This window comes from Pholcus phalangioides, unplaced genomic scaffold (assembly GCF_987345545.1).
Source record: "Pholcus phalangioides strain wild (caught in Gottingen) unplaced genomic scaffold, Ppha-v1.0 ptg000009l_1, whole genome shotgun sequence".
Taxonomy (NCBI): domain Eukaryota; kingdom Metazoa; phylum Arthropoda; class Arachnida; order Araneae; family Pholcidae; genus Pholcus; species Pholcus phalangioides.
Genome location: NW_028301602.1, coordinates 37,199,091 through 37,221,916, shown reverse-complemented (window position 1 = coordinate 37,221,916; position 22,826 = coordinate 37,199,091). Strand labels below are relative to the sequence as shown.

The following is a 22,826-nucleotide window of genomic DNA, read 5'->3' as shown; positions in this document are numbered from 1 at the left end:
GGGGGGGGGGGGTAATATTGCCCACATTGGGAAATACATTGGTTTAGACAAAGCAAAAAATTAAACATAGCTTTTTTTCAAAGCAGTAATAGGCATTCTCTTCCCCCCCCCCCCATCTCCGCTTGCAATGTGAATTATTTACATGCATTCAAGTAGTGAGCTTAAGACAGCCAAGTTGCAGCTTAAAGGCCTCTTTGCTCTAGATGAGATTCATACCCAGACCTATCAAACTGTAAATAGATGAGTTAACTGAGCACCACACACCCGATGCATATAATTTTATTTCTCAAACTATGAATATTGAAATATGAATAAATTATCTGAATTATACTGAATTAAGAATTAATTCTTTCATAGGATTGCTTTGCTTGTCATCCAAAGGAATTTGCGTAAATTCTTGCAACTCCGAAATTGGTTATGGTGGAAACTGTATTCAAAGGTATTTTTTGTACTAAATGTGTATAATGTAGAAAAACTAGAAATTTAAATAGCTTAATGGGTCAAAAATTATTCATATTTTGTAAATATAATTTGATGAACGCATACTATATTTCTTTAGGTAAAGCCATTGTTGAGCATTGCTCGAGTAGAAGATGAACTACGAGCTTTAGAGGAAAAACTGAAAGTGGAACATGAAGCACTGGTGAAGGAAGAAAAGGTCAGAAAAGAATTGGAAACAACAAATGTCAAGCTTCTTCAAGAAAAGAATGATATCTTCTTACAGCTTGAAGCTGAAAGGTCCAGTGCTGGAGATTTAGAAGAGAGGTTAAACAGAGCTCTTGCCCAGAAAGCTGATCTTCAATGTCAGCTTCAGGTAAATGCTATATACTAATATTTCATATTCATATACTAACATATTACAAAAGTGCCAATATGATAAAAATTTATACAATTTACCTAAAAAATGATCATAAATTACTACCACATAACAAATAATAAAAAATACATAATAGAAATTTAAAAAAATGTGTAATACACAGCTTAAAACAATTATGGAATAACATGATAGTCTGATGTAAAAAATACATGTGAAATAACATGAGGTGTACTACAACCATTTCTCCAGTAGAAAAAACAACAGCCTTGTTTTGAATATCTTTTTATACGTATCTGATTTAGCCAAATCTTTAACTTGAAAAACTATTAGTTTTTAGGAATCTTGTCAAATATAACCAGATGTATAGGAAGCCTGAAAAGTTTTTCCATAGCATGATTTTCAGGTTATGAAATAGGTTTTTAGCAGACCGAAAATGTAAGGCATAGAACAGGTCATAGGAGTTTAATTTAAAAATTGAGGTTTGCTATTTATCAATGATGATCAAGGGGTTAATTGATTATGCGAGAACTCCTTTTCACTCCACTTCAAATTTTATATGACTACCGGCATAAATATTTTTCATCTGAAACTGTTAAAAATAGAGCCTACATTGATAATCTGTAAGCTAACAGACCCAGAAGTGTATCATTCCTCAACCCCTTTCACTGCCAATTTTAGAACAGGTATGGGACTTATATGTCCTGTGGGAGTGAAAGGGTTAAGATAACCTGATCATGTCTTCCAATGACTGCGGTTACAAAACTATACTGACTTATAAGATATATATCCAATATTTCCTAGTCATTAACCAGCCTAGAAAAGCAATTGACTCACCACAACTCATGTGGATGAAAAATTACTATTTTTGTTCCTTATAATCAGATTTCTTTCTCCCAATTAGGATGTCCAAGAGAGGCTTGTTCATGAAGAAGATGCTCACGGCCAAATGGCACAAGTAAAGAAGAAACTTGATCTAGATGTCAATAACTTGAAAAAGGAGGTTGAAGACTTGGAGCTAACTATACAGAAGGTAAAACTAAGAATTAATAGAATGAACAACATTGGCATTAACATTAACATTGATGGACCGGCCATAGCCAGCTTCCCATCTCCAAGGGGAGATTTCAAAGCATTTCCTGAGGAATGGATGCATCTGGAAATTCAACACGCCTTTATTAGATTCAAAAGAAGTGCAAGAATGAATAACAAAGTTAATGCACAAAAGAATGAACAAAATTAATGCACAAAAGAATGAACAACAGTAGAACAGTCAGGTTTTCCATTTCTGGAAATTTTCCTTTTCACTATAATTCAAAAATTTTACTTTCAACCAGCAAATATATGTTACTTCAGATAAATGAAAAAAGTGGGAGGAAAATAAAATACCATGTTTATAGTTTTTCTTAGAGTTTAAATTTTTTATAACATTCAGGTTTGGTTCATATTCTCTACTCCAAACTTACTACACTGTAAAATCACATATGCAAAATAAAATGTGTTGACTAGTGTACTCGACTCCCTGCAATACAAATAAAATGAATTTTATATACATTTGTGTGTGTAAATTTGATTCCTTTCTTCACAAGGCTGAACAAGACAAAGCATCCAGAGATCATCAAATTAGGAATCTAAATGAAGAAATTAGTCATCAGGATGACCTCATCAACAAGCTCAACAAGGAAAAAAAACATCTACAAGAAATTAATCAGGTATAAAATTCTGAATATGTATTGCTCGTATTATGTACTTGTTAGCTAGGTTGAAATTGTTCTTCTTATAAGTGGAAAAATGAACAGACACAGTCATAAAATATAAAATGCTAAAAAACCTCTGGTAAGAAGTTCTTAAGTTTGGAACTATATTGCATTCATTTAACTACATACAAGTTTGTTTGTTTTTTTTTCTAAATTTAATCCTGAAAACATTTTCTAAATGACACACATTTACTAAAACTTAGGTATCCACGAATTTAAAATATGCTGACAGCTATTCATAATTTGGAATATATATACTTATAGAATTGTAACAGAACAATGAAAACACTGGCTATTACCTAGTAAGATCACAAGTAGTCCAATATAAAAATTTTAGTTTCGTTTCAAGTCAAATTCATTCTATTTTTTTTTCCATGATTCCTCTAGAAAACATCTGAAGATCTTCAAGTAACAGAAGACAAAGTGAATCACCTCAACAAAGTGAAGCAAAAGCTGGAGCAAACATTAGATGAAGTAATTTTTCATACATTGATGAAAAAACAATAATTACAATAATTCTTGCATGTAACCTACAGATTATACATTAAAAGCTACCTAAATTTTTTATTGTGGGTTATACAGGGTTCACAGCTAACACTGCAAAGCTAACCCATAGCTAACACATCACACTGCAAATTACTGATGAACCATTGATCCTAGAGGCATACTTCCAATGAGAAAAATTATGCAAATAACGTGAAGACTTCAGATATATCATTCATATTGCAAGGGGTGGTTGTATACATAAAAAATAAATGAATTACCTTTTTAGACTGCTCTGGTGTGCTCACAATCCCAATTAAAAAATTGTTGCCGTCTTTCCTGAGGCCAACAAAAAAAATTCCACGCTTATTAGTGCAATATTTGCTGAAGTATATGAATTCAAAAATCAAAGAAAAGTTGGGGAAAAAACATCATAAATTAATAGAAAATACTTTACCTCATTTATGCTGTCCCCCCCCCACCCACCTTTTTTCCGATTTTTGAGTTCAAATATTTCCGTGAATAAGTTGGCACTTAGAAACCTGGAATTTTCTTTGTTGGCATCATGAGAGAAAGTGCTCCAACTTTTTTTTAATTGGATTTTTGAGCACATGGTATTCATATAAAAGTTATTTTTTATTTTAATAACTATACAACCCCTCACAATATGAATGACATATATGAGATCCATACATTATTTAGATAATTTTTCTAACTGAAAGTATGCCTCTACGATCAACAGTTCGCCAGTCATTTTTGCTGTTACGTGTGAGCTACGCACCATGTAGAACACTGCATATCATCGATAGCTTTTTTCTCTGAGAGATATTGGAATACAAATAATCAGCAAAAATTAACTTTTCAAAGATATCAGTTAGTACATAGATAGGAGTAAAAGGATTAACTTTTTTTCTAAAATACATGATCAACTACTCCTTCCATTCCTTAAGATTTCATTATATATATATATAGTGGTGATACAGATAAATACCAATAATTTGCTTGAGTAAATCAGACTGGCTTTTCATCTCAAAGTAAAAAAATTCTTATGTGCAGATTATAAGCAAAAAACAATGGTAGCTAATATTAAAAAATTTGAATTGTGATAATGAATTGTGAGCAACATCACTTTCTTTGGGGAATAGTTTGGTTTTTTTTCCCTTTAGAATAAACAGAGTTAAAGTACGAATTATCCTCCTTAAACCCTTTTTTTTCCCTGATTTCATGAATATAATTTTTTTTTAATTCAACAATAAACATGATTCACATTAAAAATTACTGACAAGAAGAAGCAGCTTTAGGCTAAAAAAATAAGTTATTAAGCTAGACCAATTTAAAATAAACTTTAAGTAACTGGCTGTCCTGCATATATAGGACAGATGTCTGGTCTCAAAAGGTCTTGCACAAAAATCTAGTTCTTCATATGAGAAATAAGTAGGGGAAACTACCAGAACATTTTTGAAATAGCCTTTACTCATGGGGTAAAGCGGTTTTTTTTTTCAGTAATTTTGCAACACCTAGAGATTTTTTCAAGTAGATTTTTTTTATCAGATTTATGGACAGGCAATCAGTCAGTTAAAACTGCATTAATAAAATCCACTGGTTACTCTATTGTTCATAGTTTTCACTTTGAAATTTATCTATTAGCTTGAGGATACCGTTGAAAGAGAAAAAAAATCCAAAGTAGAAATGGAAAAAATCAAAAGAAAACTAGAAAGTGACCTTAAACTTTGCCAAGAAGCTCTCATGGACCTAGAGAAAGCTAAGAAAGAAACAGAACAAGGCAGTCAGAGGTACGATTTCTAGTTATAAAATTAGAAACTCATTTATTTTCTTTTTGTACTCTTCAAATTTAATAATCTACTTTTCTGTCAATCATTGCAACAATATTCTAATTTTGAAAAATTTTCACAACAGGCAAAACTATGTTTTTAATATGGATTGAATGAAAAAAAAAGTGATAAAGGAAAAAAACATGATATAACATATATTGCGCTTATAATATTAAATAGATATATTTTGAACAGACATCACACATATAACCAATGAATCTCATTCATTATATGCTACATAATTATAAAAAAAAATTATTTCATTTAATAACACTGTAAATATGAATATCAAATGTTTCAATATCGGAGTGTGTCTCGATGTTTAATGTAAATATGAATAACCTAAATAATCTTGGCAAAATAAATGAAATAAAATAAGTGGGAAGATCCTAACTTTCCCATTTAGAAGTTCAACATCAGGTATTTCATGAACCATTTCACAGTGATGACCAATTGATCAGTTCTTTTAATGAAACAAAATAAACACAAGCATCAAATGATTCAAATCATGACGTGAAGTCAACATGCAAATAATTAGATTGATAAGATTTTTAAAATTCACTGTGTTGATATATATATATATATATTAATCATAAAACAAAAAAATTCCAAAACGCAGGAATGGGAATATACAGTGGAATCAAGTGATTTAATTCATGAGATTGTTAAAGTGCTCCCCAACATTGAAAATCAAATCAATGCGATAAAGTTCAATGACATCAGTTGATGCACATAGTTAGAGAAAAAAATTAAAAATGAAATGTGAGAATTGTTAATGGTTTATTTTGTATGAAACATCTGATATTATAGTACACTAACATTACCTTTAACAGGAAGGAGAAAGAAATGGCAAGTTTGGCTGCCAAATTAGAGGATGAACAGAGCTTAGTTGCAAAGTTGCAAAAACAAATCAAGGAGTTACAGGTAGAATTTTTTGAATAAAATCATATCATTAAAATAGTTTATAACTAAATATGCATAAGAAAAAATAACACAATATTTATTTAGTATTAAGTACCTATAATCTAATTTCTGTCCTCCCTGAATTTAAGGAATTCAAATGTAACATCTAAATCTATTGAAAAAATTCACTGTTTCTTTCACTGTTTGAAGGAACTTGCTAACAAGCAATTGTTGTTGTTTTTTCTTCAAAGGCTAGGATAGAAGAATTGGAAGAAGAACTTGAAGCTGAAAGGCAAGCAAGAGCGAAGGTAAGTTTTTACAAAAATTTGGATAGCAATGGAAAGAACTTCAGAATCAATGAATAACATGAAAAGGCAATATAATCGGATGAATTCACCTTCCGGGTTAAAGAAAAATTCTCAATACAAATAATGAATCTTATTGCAAAGAAAAAATATTTTTTTAAATAGAAGAAAATAAAGTCTTTTTAAGTTAAACAATAAACACTTTTTTAAATAGAACAATAAAAAACTTTCAGAACAATAAACAATTTTTTTAAATAGAAAACATTTTTGTTAAATAGAAAATATGTTGATATATTTTTTCCCTTCTTTTAAAAAAAACAGGCAGAAAAACAAAGGGCTGATCTTGCAAGAGAAATTGAAGAGCTTAGTGAAAGGCTAGAAGAAGCCGGAGGTGCAACCTCTGCTCAAGTAAGCAGCTTTTTTTTCTATTGAAGAGTTTTTAAAATATTTATTTATTCAGTTAAGTATCAATAATTTATTTTAAAATATGATTTTACTTATAACAATGTCTCTCGTACTTATAATTACAAGGTTGAACTGAACAAAAGACGAGAGGCTGAAATGACCAAACTCAGGAGGGACCTTGAAGAGGCAAATATCCAACATGAACAAATCTTGTCCAACATGAGGAAAAAACACAATGATGTGGTTGGTGAAATAAGTGAGCAGCTAGACCAGACCAACAAGCATAAGGCAAGGTAAAGATAGAACAAAGCTTCATTATATAGATAGCTCTCTTCATTCAAAGAAACATTTTTTTTTTGCTTTATCTCTCTATTAAGCAGCTACTTATCTCAGCTGATTATCAATTTAAAACAAAATTATTTTGTAATTAGAAATTAACCATAGCATTGTTAGTATTTTGTTATAAATGATTATATAACCTTGCCTTTGTTAATTTATCTTTCACGAATTTCTTAAATGTCAATTTAAATTTAACTCCCATTCCACAATTTTCTACATTCATTTTTATTTCTTCTAGATTAGAGAAAGAGAAAAGTCAAATGAAAGGAGAATTAGATGACTTACGATCCAGTATAGACCATGTCAACAAGGAAAAAGTAACTGTTCATTGTTGTAGAAATGTTTAATGCAAGAAAAATATGAGACATGTAAGATGAGATATATAGATAAGATAAGTAGTTGAGTATAATTTTCTTTTCTTTCTTTTTTGCTCTTGTTACGCTAGGCAAATGCAGAGAAACAGATGAAACAAATGGAGATGCAGCTCATGGATCTTCAAGGAAAACTTGATGAATCAAATCGCACTCTTGGTGATTTTGATGCTGCTAAAAAGAAGCTTTCCCAGGAAAATGTTGACTTAGGCAGACAATTGGAAGAAGCTGAGTCTCAAGTATCTCAGCTGACTAAACTGAAAACGTCTCTCATGACTCAACTAGATGAAGCTAAACGAACAGCTGATGAGGAGAGCAGAGTAAGTTGGATTGCACTTTTCACAATGACTAATTTTTAATATATATATATAACAAATTGAGTTTGTTAATCTGTAGTTCAGATTAATTTTGATAAATAAATGAAGAACGTAACTTGAAGAATGTGATTAGCAGCATAAATTCAGTATCAAAAGTTTCAAAGATTATAATTTGCTTCACAATTCATTTCAATAACAGGAAAGAGCGGGATTAGCAGGGAAGTACCGAAATTTGGAACATGATCTGGACACTTTGCGAGAACAAATTGATGAAGAACAGGAAGCAAAAGCTGATCTTCAAAGGCAGCTCAGTAAACTGAATGCAGAAGTTCAGTTATGGAGAAATAAATATGAAAGTGAAGGATTAGCAAGACTTGAAGAGCTTGAAGAATCAAAGTGAGCATTTAATGTTAGAAAATTCAAACCCTCTATGCAATACTTTAATGAACAAGATATATAATCTGTAATAAAGTTATTTGTCTCCCTTAATGAAAGCAAAAAAATAATAATTTATTAGAAAAACATATACGTTAACTACATACAAGAATTTGTCTCTAACACAGCATCATTACTATCCAAGTTACACAAGGACAAAGTATGTATGCATCCTACAAACACGTTCAAAGTGAATTTGGATAAGTTGGTAAAATTTGCTGGAGTAACTTTCCACAAACTTTTGTTTCAATGACACATTTCCCAATCAAGTTTACTTAGTGAAGAGTGAAATAAAAGGTAGATTAATATTTAAGTAAATGTGGCGACTTAAATCCTTAACTAATTATGTATTTATCCTTTTTTTTGTGAGTGTCATATAAAATTTTCATAAGCTGGTATCAAAATTTTACAAGAAAAAACAAAAACTTAACTTACTTCCAATCTTTTGTCACAGGAGGAAACTTCAAGCAAAACTTCAAGAAGCTGATGACAGCATAGAGCAGCTGAACCAAAAATGCAGCGCTTTAGAAAAAACGAAGACAAGATTGCAGGGTGAGCTAGAGGACATGTCAATAGAAGTTGAAAGGGTATGTTTGTAATATATTTTTAAACTGCATGACAAAATCAACTAAATAAATAAACAACAGATAGTGCCACATAGAAGGAACTGAATTATCAAAGTCAGAATTAAACACCAGTTGCTATCCTTATACATACTTCTCCAATCTAGTGAAAAAAAAAAATTAGAAACCCATCAAATTCTTGATTTAATTATTTTCTAAATAGTTCAAAGTTTCTAAATTCGAATTGGGAAACATCTGAATGCATTTATTTTCAAAAAACTTAAATAAGTATTTTGATGGTACAGACAAAAATATGTTGAATCCTGAGCTACTGTGCTAATGAATACTGAATAAATAATAAAAAATTTCAATAGATGAGAAATAATATTATTTTATATTGGGATTATATATCTTTAAATATTTTTAGGCAACATCCCTTGCTACAGCTCTGGAGAAAAAACAGAAATCATTCGACAAAGTCATCGCAGAATGGAAACAAAGAGTGGATGACTTGGCTGCTGAACTGGATGCTTCTCAGAGAGAATGCAGGAACTATTCCACAGAAGTCTTTAAACTTAGAACACAGTACGAGGAAAGTCAAGAACAGTATGAATCTGTTAAGCGAGAGAACAAGAATTTACAAGGTAAGACTTAATATTAATATTTCCCCCACAGAAATTAATAACATTAGGTGGTCAATTTATCACCACTTGCCAAGAAGCCATCTTTCACAAGCAATGGACTACTATTTTGAACTTCTTTGGAATGAACGATGTCATGTTGGCACACATCTACATGTTAATCTGAGGACTGCGGAAAAGCAATTAAAAACTTTTGATAGTTTGGGTTTTATAGCATAAATCTTATCTTCACATCTCTGTTTGATATCCAGTTTATCATATACTTTGGGTAAAGCATTTGTCTATCCTGAAGTAAAGTTGTAAACCATTATCACTAGATATATTTAATTGGTGGCAACCTTTTAGAATAATCTACTTTTTGTGGCATTTATGCAGTGCTTTGTACAAAATAAAAACCACACTAATAAAAAGCCTTGATCACAGCATAACAACCAAAAAAGTTTGAATATTCCTGCAAAAACACACTGTTAGGAAAACATAACCTGAACTATAACATTACCTCAAGAGCTTATGATATATATGACCTTTTAGTTTTGATTCTAACAATTTGATTGAGATCAGATGCCTTTTCACGCTATTTTCTTTAAATTATTCACCATATTATCTGCATTAGTTGATGAGAGCATTAATTAACAGGCTGAGAATAACCCTTTCTTATTTCTTTCTTTCCCAACCTTTACTGTGAATGGCATTGTAATACCAAAACTATTATTCTAGATGAAATCAAGGACCTTATGGACCAATTGGGAGAAGGTGGACGTAATGTGCATGAACTCGAGAAATCTCGCAAAAGACTAGAACTTGAGAAAGAAGAACTTCAAGCCGCTCTTGAAGAAGCTGAAGCTGCTTTGGAGCAAGAAGAAAACAAGGTTTTGAGAGCACAGCTTGAACTTTCACAAATCAGGCAGGAAATCGATAGGCGACTGCAAGAGAAAGAAGAGGAATTTGAAAACACCAGGTGATTTTTTTCCCCCAAATCCTCAAATATTACATAAACATTTTTTTTAAGTTCATCATATAATTTAATACGTCTTAGTTAATCTCATAAGTTAAAAAATTTCCACTGAAGTTAATGCTTCATGTAAAGAAGCACCCATTAATTACCTCAAAAAAGTGTGAACAACAGCTATAAAGTGGAAAATATTATTTTCTTCCTTTAAAGTTGTTCTTGAAAGATGTGTCAGATGCTAAGATGTAAAACACAATCACCATCTCTGTTTGAGATGGTTGCTTTCCTTGAATTTTATCTCTTTTGCACCAAGAAATCTGATTATTGAGCTGACTTCTCAACTCCTGAGATTATTCATGTTCGCACTCATTATTGCTCACTATCACACAAAAGTGGATGATAATACTGGTTACTATCATTCTTTATCAAGCAACCATTTCTTTTGAAACTACCCTCATTAAATACAGGCATAAAAAAACTGTTTTAATATTCACTTTTATAACTTTTTGTTTTGATTCATTTACAAACCTATTCGGAGCCCAAAAAAAAAACTTCAAGTATATTGCATGGAGGTAATATTCATCAAATATATTAATAAGTTCTCATTGCAAAAATCACATTAATATTTTGTATCCTTATGTGACTAATTTTAAAATCTCTGACTTTCTCTTCTATAAAAAAAGGTTTTTATAGCACATTTAGTTTATTATGAGGCAGTTCCAAGCTCAATCAGAAATTTATTTGATTAAATGGGATTTAATAAATTAGTAGTATCTGCAAAATGAATTGCTGTATTTTAATGTGTATAAGAAACCCCTGATTTTTTTTTTGGGGCTTCAAATTTGAAAAAAAGTTTTCATCAAAGATATTTTTAGTCATCACAGAAACCATTAAATCCCTCATCACTCTCATCTGATACATCCCAACCAGCTATATCAACTAGTTCATTATTATCATCAGAGTCACTCTCATCGTAAATTGCAAGGAATCGGGTAATGTGTTAATATCCATGTATAAGAAACCTCCCCTATTTTTGTGGCTCAATTTTTGGCAAAAGTTGTTTTCAAAAGGAGGAAATACAGGTTTCTTATACATGTTGACAAATGTTAATAAAAAGAATTATTCCATGATTCTCATCTCGGAAAAATTTATTATAGGAAAAACCACCAGAGAGCTATTGATTCTATGCAGGCCAGTCTTGAAGCTGAAGCAAGAGGTAAGGCTGAGGCACTTCGCATGAAGAAAAAGCTTGAAAGTGATATCAATGAGCTAGAAATAGCTCTTGATCATGCAAACAAAGCCAATGCTGAAGCTCAGAAGAACCTTAAAAAGAACCAACTAGCTCTCAAAGAAATTCAGGCTGCCCTAGAAGAAGAGCAAAGAGCTAGAGATGAACTACGGGAACAATATGCAATGTCTGAAAGGCACTGCAATGCCCTTCACGGCGAACTGGAAGAAAGCAGACAGCTGTTAGAACAAGTAAGACTTTGAACATTCTTATATAAAAATGCTAAAATAAAATTTTACAGTTAGTATTTATGCTTTTTTTTATATTAGTTTTGATTTAGTCAAATTTCTATTATTAAAACAATAAGTCAGAAGAATAAATTATATTATTTACTTTACTTAGTCCGACAGAGCTCGACGCAGTGCTGAAACTGAAATTTCTGAGCTCCATGAACAAATGAACGAGGTTTCAGCCCAGAACTCATCCCTGTCCATGGCAAAAAAGAAGTTGGAAGGTGAAATGCAAGCACTTCATGTAAGTACATTTTATGATAATTATGGTGATCTAGGATTGTAGAAAAAGTTCATATTATAAGCATTGAAATACATGTCTACATACAGTTTTAGGACTGTCCTGTTTCATCTCAGTTTTCATAATTTTTTGTTTTCTGTTGGTGACATTCACAGTTGAACATAAATTGAGTTTTAAGATAGAATCTTATTTTGATTGACATATATTGCTTACAATTGGTGTATAGCTAGTGCTATATAGTAGGTATATATATTCTTTGTCACCCTGATACATTGTATTATGTCTCTACTCAATATCCTTTACTATAAAAACTGCTTCCTTTTATTTATTCTGGAAACAGCAACTGCAGTGCAAAGCATAGATGGTTGTTCATCTGTGTGCATGTTTACATGTCCTCAATACAAATCCACAAACCTTGACCAATTTTCATCATTTGCAACTGCACAGTAAAACATATACAATGTGCATGCACCTATGACGAATTAGGATTGAAGTGCACATGAAACTATTTTAAGGATATAACTAGGCATGTACTAATCCTGTAACTGCCATATTCAGGGCATGTTCCTCATAAGTTCTAGCTCTTAACAAATATGAATTTTTGAGCCTTCTTTGAGGCAGAGCATGTGGGCTGTGCCTAAAATATACAATAAGCAGCCAACTTTGGGGTCTTGAAAATTTGTGGGCCCAGAGTAAGTGCCCTTTTTTGTCCATGTAAGAAACAGGCCCTGCCCGTGATAATCAGAAACATGAATGAAAGTTTACTGTATTAAAAAATAAAACTTAAAATTCATAAAAAAAATGTATTTGGCACAAGCACAAGAACTACAAAAAATTATATTTTGAAAGATGATTATATTATTTTTATAATTTTAAGTACATGAAAATTTCCCTTAGGTCTTGCTGGTTTTACATGGATACAAGCAAATTTTTTTATACTCACTATCACAAAATAATGATGCTGCTACATAATACTAAAAATAAGATTTTTTAAAAGGCTGATCTGGATGAAATGCTAAATGAGGCTAAAAATTCAGAAGAAAAAGCAAAGAAGGCCATGGTTGATGCCGCTCGTCTTGCTGATGAACTCAGAGCAGAACAAGAACATGCCATGCAGCAAGAGAAGATGCGAAAGGCATTGGAGCAACAGATGAAAGACCTTCAAGTGCGACTGGATGAAGCAGAAGCTGCAGCTCTCAAGGGTGGGAAGAAAATTATCCAAAAACTTGAACAAAAGGTAAGTTTTTTTTTATATGAGAGCAAACTGATGTTTTTTTTACCAATTTTGACATCTACCAAGTTTTTGAACCAGTTCTGACATCTTCTATAATCTCAGGGATGATTAAATCCAATTCAGTTAAGGTTTGATTTAAAGAAAGATTTGCGATGAATGTGATTTTAATCCTCCAAAGAACTTTTGAATTTGATAAAAAATTTTTGCACTACTAAATATGATACTAAGATATTTGTCTTCATAAACATAATTTTGTGCCCATTTCAGTCTTTCTTCTTCACCTCCCTTTGGTGCTTCCTTGTATAAGAGGCAGTTTTCTAAAAACTCTTTTTATGAATCAGATACAAGCTTCTCTGATCTGTCTATGAAATGCTTCCATTGAAATTTTCACTCTGGGATCTTTCATAATTTCATGCAAGATCGGTTTTAGGTGAAAGTCAACCTTCAAACAGTTTTGTTTTCACATAAACTTGTATGCCTGCCACAAAGAGATTTTTGCTTTTGGGACACATGATTGGGTCAATGTAGGTCAGCACTGTGCATTTGGACCTGCTTAAGAAATTGCAATGCATTTCAAAGCCCTTCTTTTTGCTTTCAAATGGAGTACTGGAATGATTTCATCATACAAGATATGTGACGACTTCAGAAATTTTTCTTTAAATGAAAGCCAGTCAGATAGCTTCCCACTTTTCTACTATCATGTCTCTATTACACCATATATATATATATATATAATCTTCAAAATTTACATGTAATCTGAAGTTTTTCTAAACTTTTGGGAAAGCTATTTTTAAAATGTTTGAGTTTAAAGCATCCATAACTTATTTTCCTAGACAATGACAAAAGTTCAAAGTAGGTTTTGCATTCCGATCACAAGTAAAAAAATTGAATTGAAATTTGAAACTATATCCATGGCATAGTTAAAAATCTAGTGTCAATAAGTTTTGAGAGGGTCTGTACCAATCAAATGATTTTAATGTTTTCAAAAATTCTACACCACTTCATATATTAAATATATAATATTCCCTATCAATTATATATTCATCAATCAACTCTTTTTCCTCAATTTAGGTGAGAGAGTTAGAAAACGATCTTGATAATGAGCAAAGACGACATGCTGATGCAGCCAAAAACTACAGAAAGGCTGAAAGACGTCTTAAAGAAGTACAGTTCCAGCAGGAGGAAGATCGCAAAAACCATGAGAGGATGCAGGATCTTGTTGACAAATTACAACAGAAAATTAAGACATACAAGAGGCAGATAGAAGAAGCTGTAAGCTCTTTATCATTTTGATCATTGAGAAAGAAAAACCATTAATTTTACATCATTTTTGTATGTTAACAAGAATGATAGAAAATCTTCAATTTTCATTGACTGAATAGATATACTGTATTAGAAACATTAATGTGTTAATATTTTTATCACAAATAAGATCAACTAATCAACTTAGCTGAAATAGTAAATGAAAATACAATTACAGTAAAATTAAATAATTTTTCAACAGGAAGAAATTGCTGCTTTGAACTTAGCCAAGTTCCGCAAAGTTCAACAAGAGCTTGAAGATGCAGAAGAACGTGCTGATATGTCAGAGAATGCCTTAGCCAAACTCAGAGCAAAGAACCGAAGTTCTGTTTCAGCAAGTCGAGGTGTAAGCCCAGGAGTAAGTACTAATTCTTATCATTTATGTATGGGATATTCATATATTAAATGAATTTAACTTTTTTTGAATTCTAGTGAATTTAAAATATGAAAAGAAATAATTCATATGCTCATCATATCATCATAAAAGTAAAAAAAATATACCCCTATAAAGTTCAAGTTGTCAGATCATATAAATAACTGCTATGCAGTCCATTTACTCACATTATTCTACTTGTATGATTAATAGCAACCCAACTCTGACATGGAATTGGTGATTGGATATAATATGAACCATCTGTATGCACAAAAATTATGAGCATAAGCTTTAACTTTGGAAAATTTAATTATGAAAACTCAAATAAAATATCTCCAATTCATGTTACAACTAAAACTTTGGTGCACATCCATTATAATAAAAACATCAAATTATATGATCATACAACATAATCATATAAAACTGTATACCAGTCAAAATTGAGATTCGTGACAAAATTAAATATTATTTGCTCTGCAAAAGTTAGAAACCATTATTTTCTCAAATATAGTTTTCTAAGTATAAGGTTTTAAAGTGGCACATCTATCAGGAAAATTTTAATTTAGAATAAAATCTAGCTTTTTCCAAACCAGTAAAATAAAACAATCTTTCCCTCTCAGTCACTTTCTAGGATCATAATTAATATAATACCACATATCTAGCTGATATGGCAGCACAACAATTGGAAATCACTGTTTCATCTCTGCTTAGTACATACATAATACTTTGCCCAATAATACTCAGAAATCACAAACAAATAAGGCAAATACAAGAAAATATAAAACTCCTTGTAATACAAAAATGTATTATGAGTTTTGTATTTACTGTATATTTGCCTTATTCGTTAGTGATTTCAGAATACATATAATACGTACACTAGCAAAGATTAATATAAAATATATAAATACAATTTTTTCTTTTACATGGTTTCAATATGAGAAAAACTAAAAAAAATCCAAGAACTCAGTCTTTGGAATTTTTCTTTTTTTTCCCGTCAATCATTCTTTTATTTCCCCCCTCTCCAAAGTCTAAAAAAATTCTTTTCTCTTATTTCTTTCTCTTCCTCCTTTCTTTCTCAATCTTTTCTTGTAGCCCATCATGAAACCTGTTGTACGCAAACTTAAAGCCTCAGACGAATAAATTTGTATCCTGATTAGTCAAACTATATTAGGTGAGATCTTAGTTTCTTCGTGTGACAGTGTGTTTCGCTGTTTCAAAAAAAAAAATAATTAACTTTCTTATGCATGAAAAAATACTAAAACAAATACTCTTTCTCTGCACTTCTTACCTGTGAGTTTTGGCTTTACTGCTTGCAAAATTTAAAAATACATAACACGAAAAACAAATGCAGTATATACTAAAAAGAAAATAAGCATTGCGCAGCTGAAAAATGAGGTGCTTATTATATTGAAACTAAATACATAATATTTAAAGACTTTGAACATCATTTACCAGGCATATTTATACTTCTTGGTTAATCTAGATATTCTTATAATGCTGTGAGACTGAAAATTTTAACATGCTCAATTTGCGTGTTAGTCAATTGTCAGTGTTTTTGAATTTTTTTAAATTGCAGTGAAACCTTGTTACAATGATACTCAACATAATAAATCCCTCTACAACGATATCTTTTCAAGTCTAGTTTGCAAATGTCTATGCTCTAATGCAAAACTGTTGTTTCTCAATATTTCCTAATAATTCCTCTACAATGATATTTTTTCTTCATCTGCTGAGTATCATTACATTGAGGGTTCACTGTAGTATGGTTCACTGTAGTAATAAATATTCACACCATATTGATACATTTTTGAATTAAAAATTTAACAATCTAATTGCAATATACTCACTTTACATTTACTACTTGTACCTACAGCTAACATATAATAAATTCCAGCAAATTTCACTCCTTTTCTGGTAAAATAGTTGAACATTTTTAAATAGCTGCATATTAAATCTTATAATAAGTAACTAAAGTGTATTCAATTTAAAATGGTGTATCTGTTACAGTCGAAGTCAAAAGTCTCACAACTTTGAAAAGTGGCCATCCACTTCACCCACTGCCCAAGCTTCAGACTATTGGTTGCTGGGCATTTCCTGAAGAGGGTAGACTTTCGATATGGACCATAACATATTCATCTGGAAATCATTGTACATAGTACGGGTGCACTACCTACAGCCCACAGGACTCTGAAAAGGTTCCATATAGCCTGCCAAACATGTTTTTATAAAAAAGTACCAATACGTGCAGCATAACACCAGTTTAGAGCTTCAGAGCTGTAGCCATCACCCTATTTGGCCCATACAGTGGAAAAGATTATGTACCTCTGATATATAGTGAGGTGCAAATTTAAACTGAACACACTGTATAATTCAATAATCTAAAAGCTTTTGATTATGATTAAATTAAATATTTTTTTTAATTGCTATTAATCTTTATATTCTGTTTTCATAAGCAACAACCATCTGCTCCCAAAAGTCTCTTTTATTGTATTGCTGATTAAACATATGATCAGATCGATCAATTCTGTTCTACCTTATTGTTTCCCCCTGTGGAAGCTGAATTATGCCATCTCCCAAAACATTTTTTGGTTAGCTAGCAAAATATTGTTTACATTACCAGTCCAGAATGTTTAACTATTAGAAAAAAAAAATTTCTCAAAATTGAAAAATTATCTTTCAAGTACCAGTTTTTATATTAAAAAATGTACTTCGGATGGTATCTTTCTAGGAAAAATAACAAAAGTTGGTGAAAAATAGCATCATACATAGGGTGACAGAATTTCAATGTGACAAAATTGAGGCATTAAATCAATAGGCTTTCTGGATATTATGCCAAGGTGAACAGGGAAAAAAGTGTCATTTATCTCCACTGGGAATCAAACCCAGGACATCTTGCATACCGGGCACAAGTGCACTGACCATTATACCATAGAGATATGACTCTTTTTTTCCCTTAAAACATGCACCGTAGTGCGACTTTCTAAATAGAGACATTGCAGTCTCTTTCAACTTTAGCTAATGGCCTCCAGGTGATGGCAGTAGAGATGGATGATGATTTTTTTGCTTGGCTAAGATACATGAAATCAATAGGCTTTCTGGATATTATGCCGAGGTGAACAGGAAAAAAGTCACTTCTCTAGAGAAATTACACTTTTTCAAAAAATTGATGTCTTTAATACAATCAAAAACGTAAAATTGGAGTTTGTGCTATTGCAAAGAGGGGTTTTACCATGTATTCTTCAGCTTAAAAATAAATAGGGACACTTCATTCAAACTAAAATGTTAGATCACCCTAACTATAGAGCTTCTGGGATTGGGAAAATGGATGAAATAATACCGTAGAATGGATATAATTAAATACAAAATATTTTGTATGTTGTGCTTAACAATGAAACAAAACTTTTGGATTAGTTTAATATTAGTTGTGTTATTTAATATTGTGTTTTCATTACCATAACACACTGTTTTCAATTATTTAGCCATCTTCCGTCTTCCAATCGAAACTTGGTTTCCCTGAATTGTCACATGGATTTCATAGAGGTGCATTTGCTCCAACAAAATTCGGCTCCAGGGATTTCATGGATGACATTGATCACTAAGAAAGAATAATTCAAGCAAAATCATTTCATGGATCTTCTGTGTATGCATGTTCAAAAAAAAACTATGAACTGCTTAAATGTAGAACATGCAAGTTCTAAAAAAAACTGTACACGAACATTCTGTTTTCATTCTACAAAATATACAATAAGAGTCTCTACTTAGTTATATCATTGAAAAATTTGTTCAAAGCGTATGGTCTGAATTTTAAATACAAATAAAGAAACACAAGTCTGTCTCAGAGTTATGATTTGATCAATTACTAAATATTAATTGCTTCATAAAGAATTTTTTTCATTGCTCATGTCAATAATTTATTTTTATGAATCTTGATGTCTAAATAGTACAGCGTGGCGCATATTTTATCTACCGATTTGAATAGGTAATTTGTCAGTATGTGTGTATAAGCAGTACAGTGATACCTCGACAAACAAAGGAAGCTAACAAAATTTTTTTCGTGATTTTTCTGCCTCAACTAACAAATATGGACTCGGCTAATGAACATTTTTGTTGATATAGAGGCATGTGCTAACATAAAATAACTGTGTCATGAGATGAACTTTAGTAGCAATTGTCATAAAAAAAATTAATGTCACTCAAGCTAGATTAACTCATGTCCACAGCAGAATCTTTTTCCAGATGTACCTCTAGTTCTCTTTCTGAAATTTGAGCCTTTCATATAAAATTAAAGATGAAACCAATAGAAAATGCATTGAAAAAATAAGACTCAGTTTTCAGAGAAAACGTTCTTCGGTGCAAGACTCTTTAGCATCAAACTGAAGTCTAGACATTCTAAGAGCTTATCTTTTCCATCTGTATGTATGAGACACTGAAATGAGCTGACTAAATCACAAATAGGTGGGGGACATTTACGAACTCAAATGTCTACTATGGCACTGTTTCTGTGCCTGGACTCATAAAACCCATGGAGGGCCCATAGGCATAAAGTTATTGGAAATATTGGGACGGGGATCCTCAAACCGAATATTTCTATGCTGGGTAAAGACGACTACATAATGACTGAAATGCAATTGACATTGAATTGACCATAGCAAGTTTATAGAGATCTCTCAACATCGCTTTGCACAAGGGATCATGATCCATGCTACTCAGAGGCAGATTTATCACTCATTCCTCAGATTTGCTACCCTATGCTATAACCTGCTTGGTCTCCACCCCTGTAAATACACTGTTCCTCGAAATCACTCTTTCAGTCTCTCACATGCTCACACTCTCTAGGCAGCCACATGCTTTTTGCCGTTGACATGCTTGCACATGCTCCAGGCAAGGCGCTAGACCAAAGGGAATGCAAATTTATCACTTTTGCCCCTCCTTCAACACTTGTGCCAAAATGTGTGCTTGCCCCGATTGACCAAGCAACTAGCAACTTAAAGGCCAGGTACAGACTTTAAGTGTGTTCCTACTGCTGTTTCAAGTTGGACTCATGGTTGGGACTCATAACGTTGGAGCCTTGTCAGACTAGTGGGAGGCATATTCACGAATGAAGAGCTTTGATCACCAGAAGAAAAGCTCCCGTACAAGAACTCTGACATATGCTTTAATTAAAATAATCATGATGCTATATAATCATTAAATCAAAGGGTGTTCATCTGTGTTGCCGGTGAATATCTCCTAAATACAAATCAAGCATCTATCCTCAATGGTTTGAGTGATCCCTACAAGGGTAGGGCTGACAGGGCTATAAATGAGGGCCCAGGACAAATCTGATTATTTGTTTTTTTACAGTATAAATTCAATGTAGGTTCCAACAAAGATCTTGGTCTAGGGGTCTTAGCTCCAGGATTTGGGGTGGGGCATGATGAACACAGAGATGCTAGCGGGGAAGGGAAAATATTTATTCTAACATGAATGTGCACTCTTTTTTTCCAGGTGGAAGCACATTGTCTTTTATTTGTATTTACACACAGACCTGTTCCTTTTTGCACAGAATTTTGGTATTTGGGCAGAATAACAAAATAACATGCTACCTCATACAGTGTAAGGAATTTTTTCTGCACAGCAAAAGAATGACTGAGAATGCATCCGTGTATGTACGCAGACTCTAAATGTCCATATTTTGAAAACTTATTCACCATAATGTCTTTCTTAGATACTTTTGTCCATTACCAATTAGTGGACAAAAAATAAAATTTTATCAGCAAAAATATGCCTTCTAGAAAAATATTAAAAATATTTATACAGTATAGTATATTAAATGTAAAAAAACATCATTGAACTAAAACTCCTGCAAGAACCACAACTGTTATATAATTTTTGACTGAAATTGGTGGCCGGTTTTCAATTAATGCGCTGCATGAAACAAAATATGGTATGATATTAATGCACATTTTTCTAACAATAATATCAATTAAATTATCAACTTTGCTACAGAATTTTAACAGTTGTAAAGTAACACAAGTACAGCTTGCAAAGAGGAGTCTGCCCTCCTCAACTTTTTGTAATTGTGGTCAAAGTGTTTCTGGTATGGATCCTCTTCAACCACATTTACAAAAAAGCCATGGAAAGCTGACTCTGTTATGCAGGTTTTACTTGTATTATTTTAACAACTGTTAAAATTTTGAAGCAAACTCAATAATTTAATGAATATTATTGCTCATAAAACATTTATTAATATCATTTTTTTTAAGCGTTACATTAACTGACGATTTTGATCTAAGAATTCTTACAGTTATGTTTTTATCTGATAGGTGACAGCGAGAGTTCTAGTTCAATGATGTTTCCTGCATATAATACAATACTGCGCTGAAAAGTTATTTTCTATGTTTTCCATAAGGCATATTTTGATGATAAAATTTCATTTTTACCCCCTTCATTGGCAATGGACAAAAGTAACTAAGAACCGTACTATTTTCTCAAAGTGAATAAAAGTTGAAAAAATATGGACATTTAGAGTCTGATAAAGTCTTCGTGTAGAGTTTTTGCTTCAAAAAAACTCGATATTGTAAAACAATTCATTATAATGTGTAAGGCAGTGTTACTTTGTCATTCCACACAGATATCCAAAATTCTGTGTATAGAGAAACAATAGGTCAGTGCAAGTAAAATAAAAGAGAATGTGCTCTCCCCCATCTGGAAAACAAGGATCCCTCTCTCTTACCACCAAAATAAAAAATCAATTCAGCTTAGAAAGATTTTTTAAGTAAACTGATGTTATGTATTTTTCATATTTCATAGATCGCAGCAGGGGTTCCAGTGTGTGTACGAGTGGTCCAACCCCTCGGGGTAAATGGCTTATATCCCTCATGGAACAGAGCCGGGACTACGTCTGGTCTTACAGTTACAGTGTGTGTATAAGTGGCACAGTGGCTTGTCTTCCACTATGAAGGTTACCATCAAGGTCCATGGGCTCGAATCTAGACATTAGAACGTCAGAAGCATAGGTGGAGATAGACTTGAAAGTCTGGGTGGGGCATGGTCATTATTACTAGGGGGCACGATGATGATGTCAATTCATATAGACGCATATACATTAGATCAGTCGACTCCACCTTTGATGCTGGGGAGGCTAATTCCCCCCTCTCTCTGCCCATGGTCAAAAGCAAGTTCTTTACCCACCGAGCCTGGGGTGACCACCGACGGATGGAGCCTTCATTTAACACCCAACTCCACTTGTTGGAAATCGCCATATGACGATATATGATCGAGTTGGTGAGCGGTAAAGTAGTGTGTGTATGACAAGATATTATCCATGTATGCAATGTGCTAGAGAGAGCACTAAAGTATATGGTTACAAGATATTCCTGAACTTCGACATGAGGATGCATCTTTGGCTATGTTCCTTCATTGTTTACCACAGAAGAAGCCAACAATGAACAATTGTTTTGAAACCAAAACAGAACCGCTTTTAATATGTATAGGCATACATCTCCATAACAGTATTTTTTTCAACAGAAGGTATTTATTTATCAGGCATTGAGTGTTGTTTCACCCATTTTGTTTGTTTTCGAATTACAGAAAGAAGATATTGCCTGATTCTTAATAAATTATCCCAGGGCCATCTTAATGCATGGGCTCACCATGCATGGCCGGTTGGGGAGGAGGGCTTCTTGGGGGGGGGGGTGTGCATAGGGTACTCTATGATAATGGGATCAGCTGCTATTAGCAATAAGTATGAGCAAATTCCTCATTTTCCAAACATGAATTCGAGCAACTGACAAATGTGTAATTTCAGGGCCCTTCGATTAGTAGGGCTTAGCCCAAAGCTCCCTCTGGAGGCAGACATGGTTTTTTTGCCTGTGTGGCTATGCTATACAACTTTTGCCGCCCTTCATCCATCCTAATCTAGTGTTCTTGACTATTTATTCATTTAAATTAGCCGCCCTGTCTGCTTAGCCTCTCCGCCATGTCTTTTCCCCACAAAATTAATATGCCTGTGTCTAAGTCACTCTTTTGGCAGTGCAATCTTATCGCATGGGGCTCACCCAGA

General features: G+C 32.5%; 1 protein-coding gene across 39 annotated transcripts in view; it reads left to right on the top strand.

Annotated features, from left to right (window-relative positions):
* Positions 1 to 18,622, top strand: part of LOC149083014 (myosin heavy chain, muscle-like) — a 62,027-nt gene extending 43,405 nt beyond the window's left edge. For 26 of the 39 annotated variants that reach the window (XM_089236092.1, XM_089236089.1, XM_089236090.1 and 23 more), the window contains exons 21-42: positions 358 to 439; positions 560 to 814; positions 1,719 to 1,847; positions 2,404 to 2,526; positions 2,959 to 3,045; positions 4,702 to 4,847; positions 5,720 to 5,810; positions 6,041 to 6,097; positions 6,416 to 6,502; positions 6,626 to 6,792; positions 7,077 to 7,155; positions 7,284 to 7,529; positions 7,726 to 7,922; positions 8,416 to 8,548; positions 8,952 to 9,168; positions 9,883 to 10,123; positions 11,272 to 11,593; positions 11,745 to 11,876; positions 12,871 to 13,110; positions 14,179 to 14,379; positions 14,612 to 14,767; positions 18,262 to 18,622. In XM_089236092.1, the coding sequence (XP_089092218.1) occupies positions 358 to 439; positions 560 to 814; positions 1,719 to 1,847; positions 2,404 to 2,526; positions 2,959 to 3,045; positions 4,702 to 4,847; positions 5,720 to 5,810; positions 6,041 to 6,097; positions 6,416 to 6,502; positions 6,626 to 6,792; positions 7,077 to 7,155; positions 7,284 to 7,529; positions 7,726 to 7,922; positions 8,416 to 8,548; positions 8,952 to 9,168; positions 9,883 to 10,123; positions 11,272 to 11,593; positions 11,745 to 11,876; positions 12,871 to 13,110; positions 14,179 to 14,379; positions 14,612 to 14,767; positions 18,262 to 18,381 (3,508 nt within the window). In that variant the 3' untranslated portion in view covers positions 18,382 to 18,622. Of the gene's footprint in view, positions 1 to 357; positions 440 to 559; positions 815 to 1,718; positions 1,848 to 2,403; positions 2,527 to 2,958; positions 3,046 to 4,701; positions 4,848 to 5,719; positions 5,811 to 6,040; positions 6,098 to 6,415; positions 6,503 to 6,625; positions 6,793 to 7,076; positions 7,156 to 7,283; positions 7,530 to 7,725; positions 7,923 to 8,415; positions 8,549 to 8,951; positions 9,169 to 9,882; positions 10,124 to 11,271; positions 11,594 to 11,744; positions 11,877 to 12,870; positions 13,111 to 14,178; positions 14,380 to 14,611; positions 14,768 to 15,874; positions 15,954 to 18,261 lie in introns of all 39 variants that reach the window. The other 13 variants (XM_089236104.1, XM_089236103.1, XM_089236102.1 and 10 more) reach the window with 2 other exon arrangements.
* Positions 18,623 to 22,826: the final 4,204 nt, after the last annotated feature.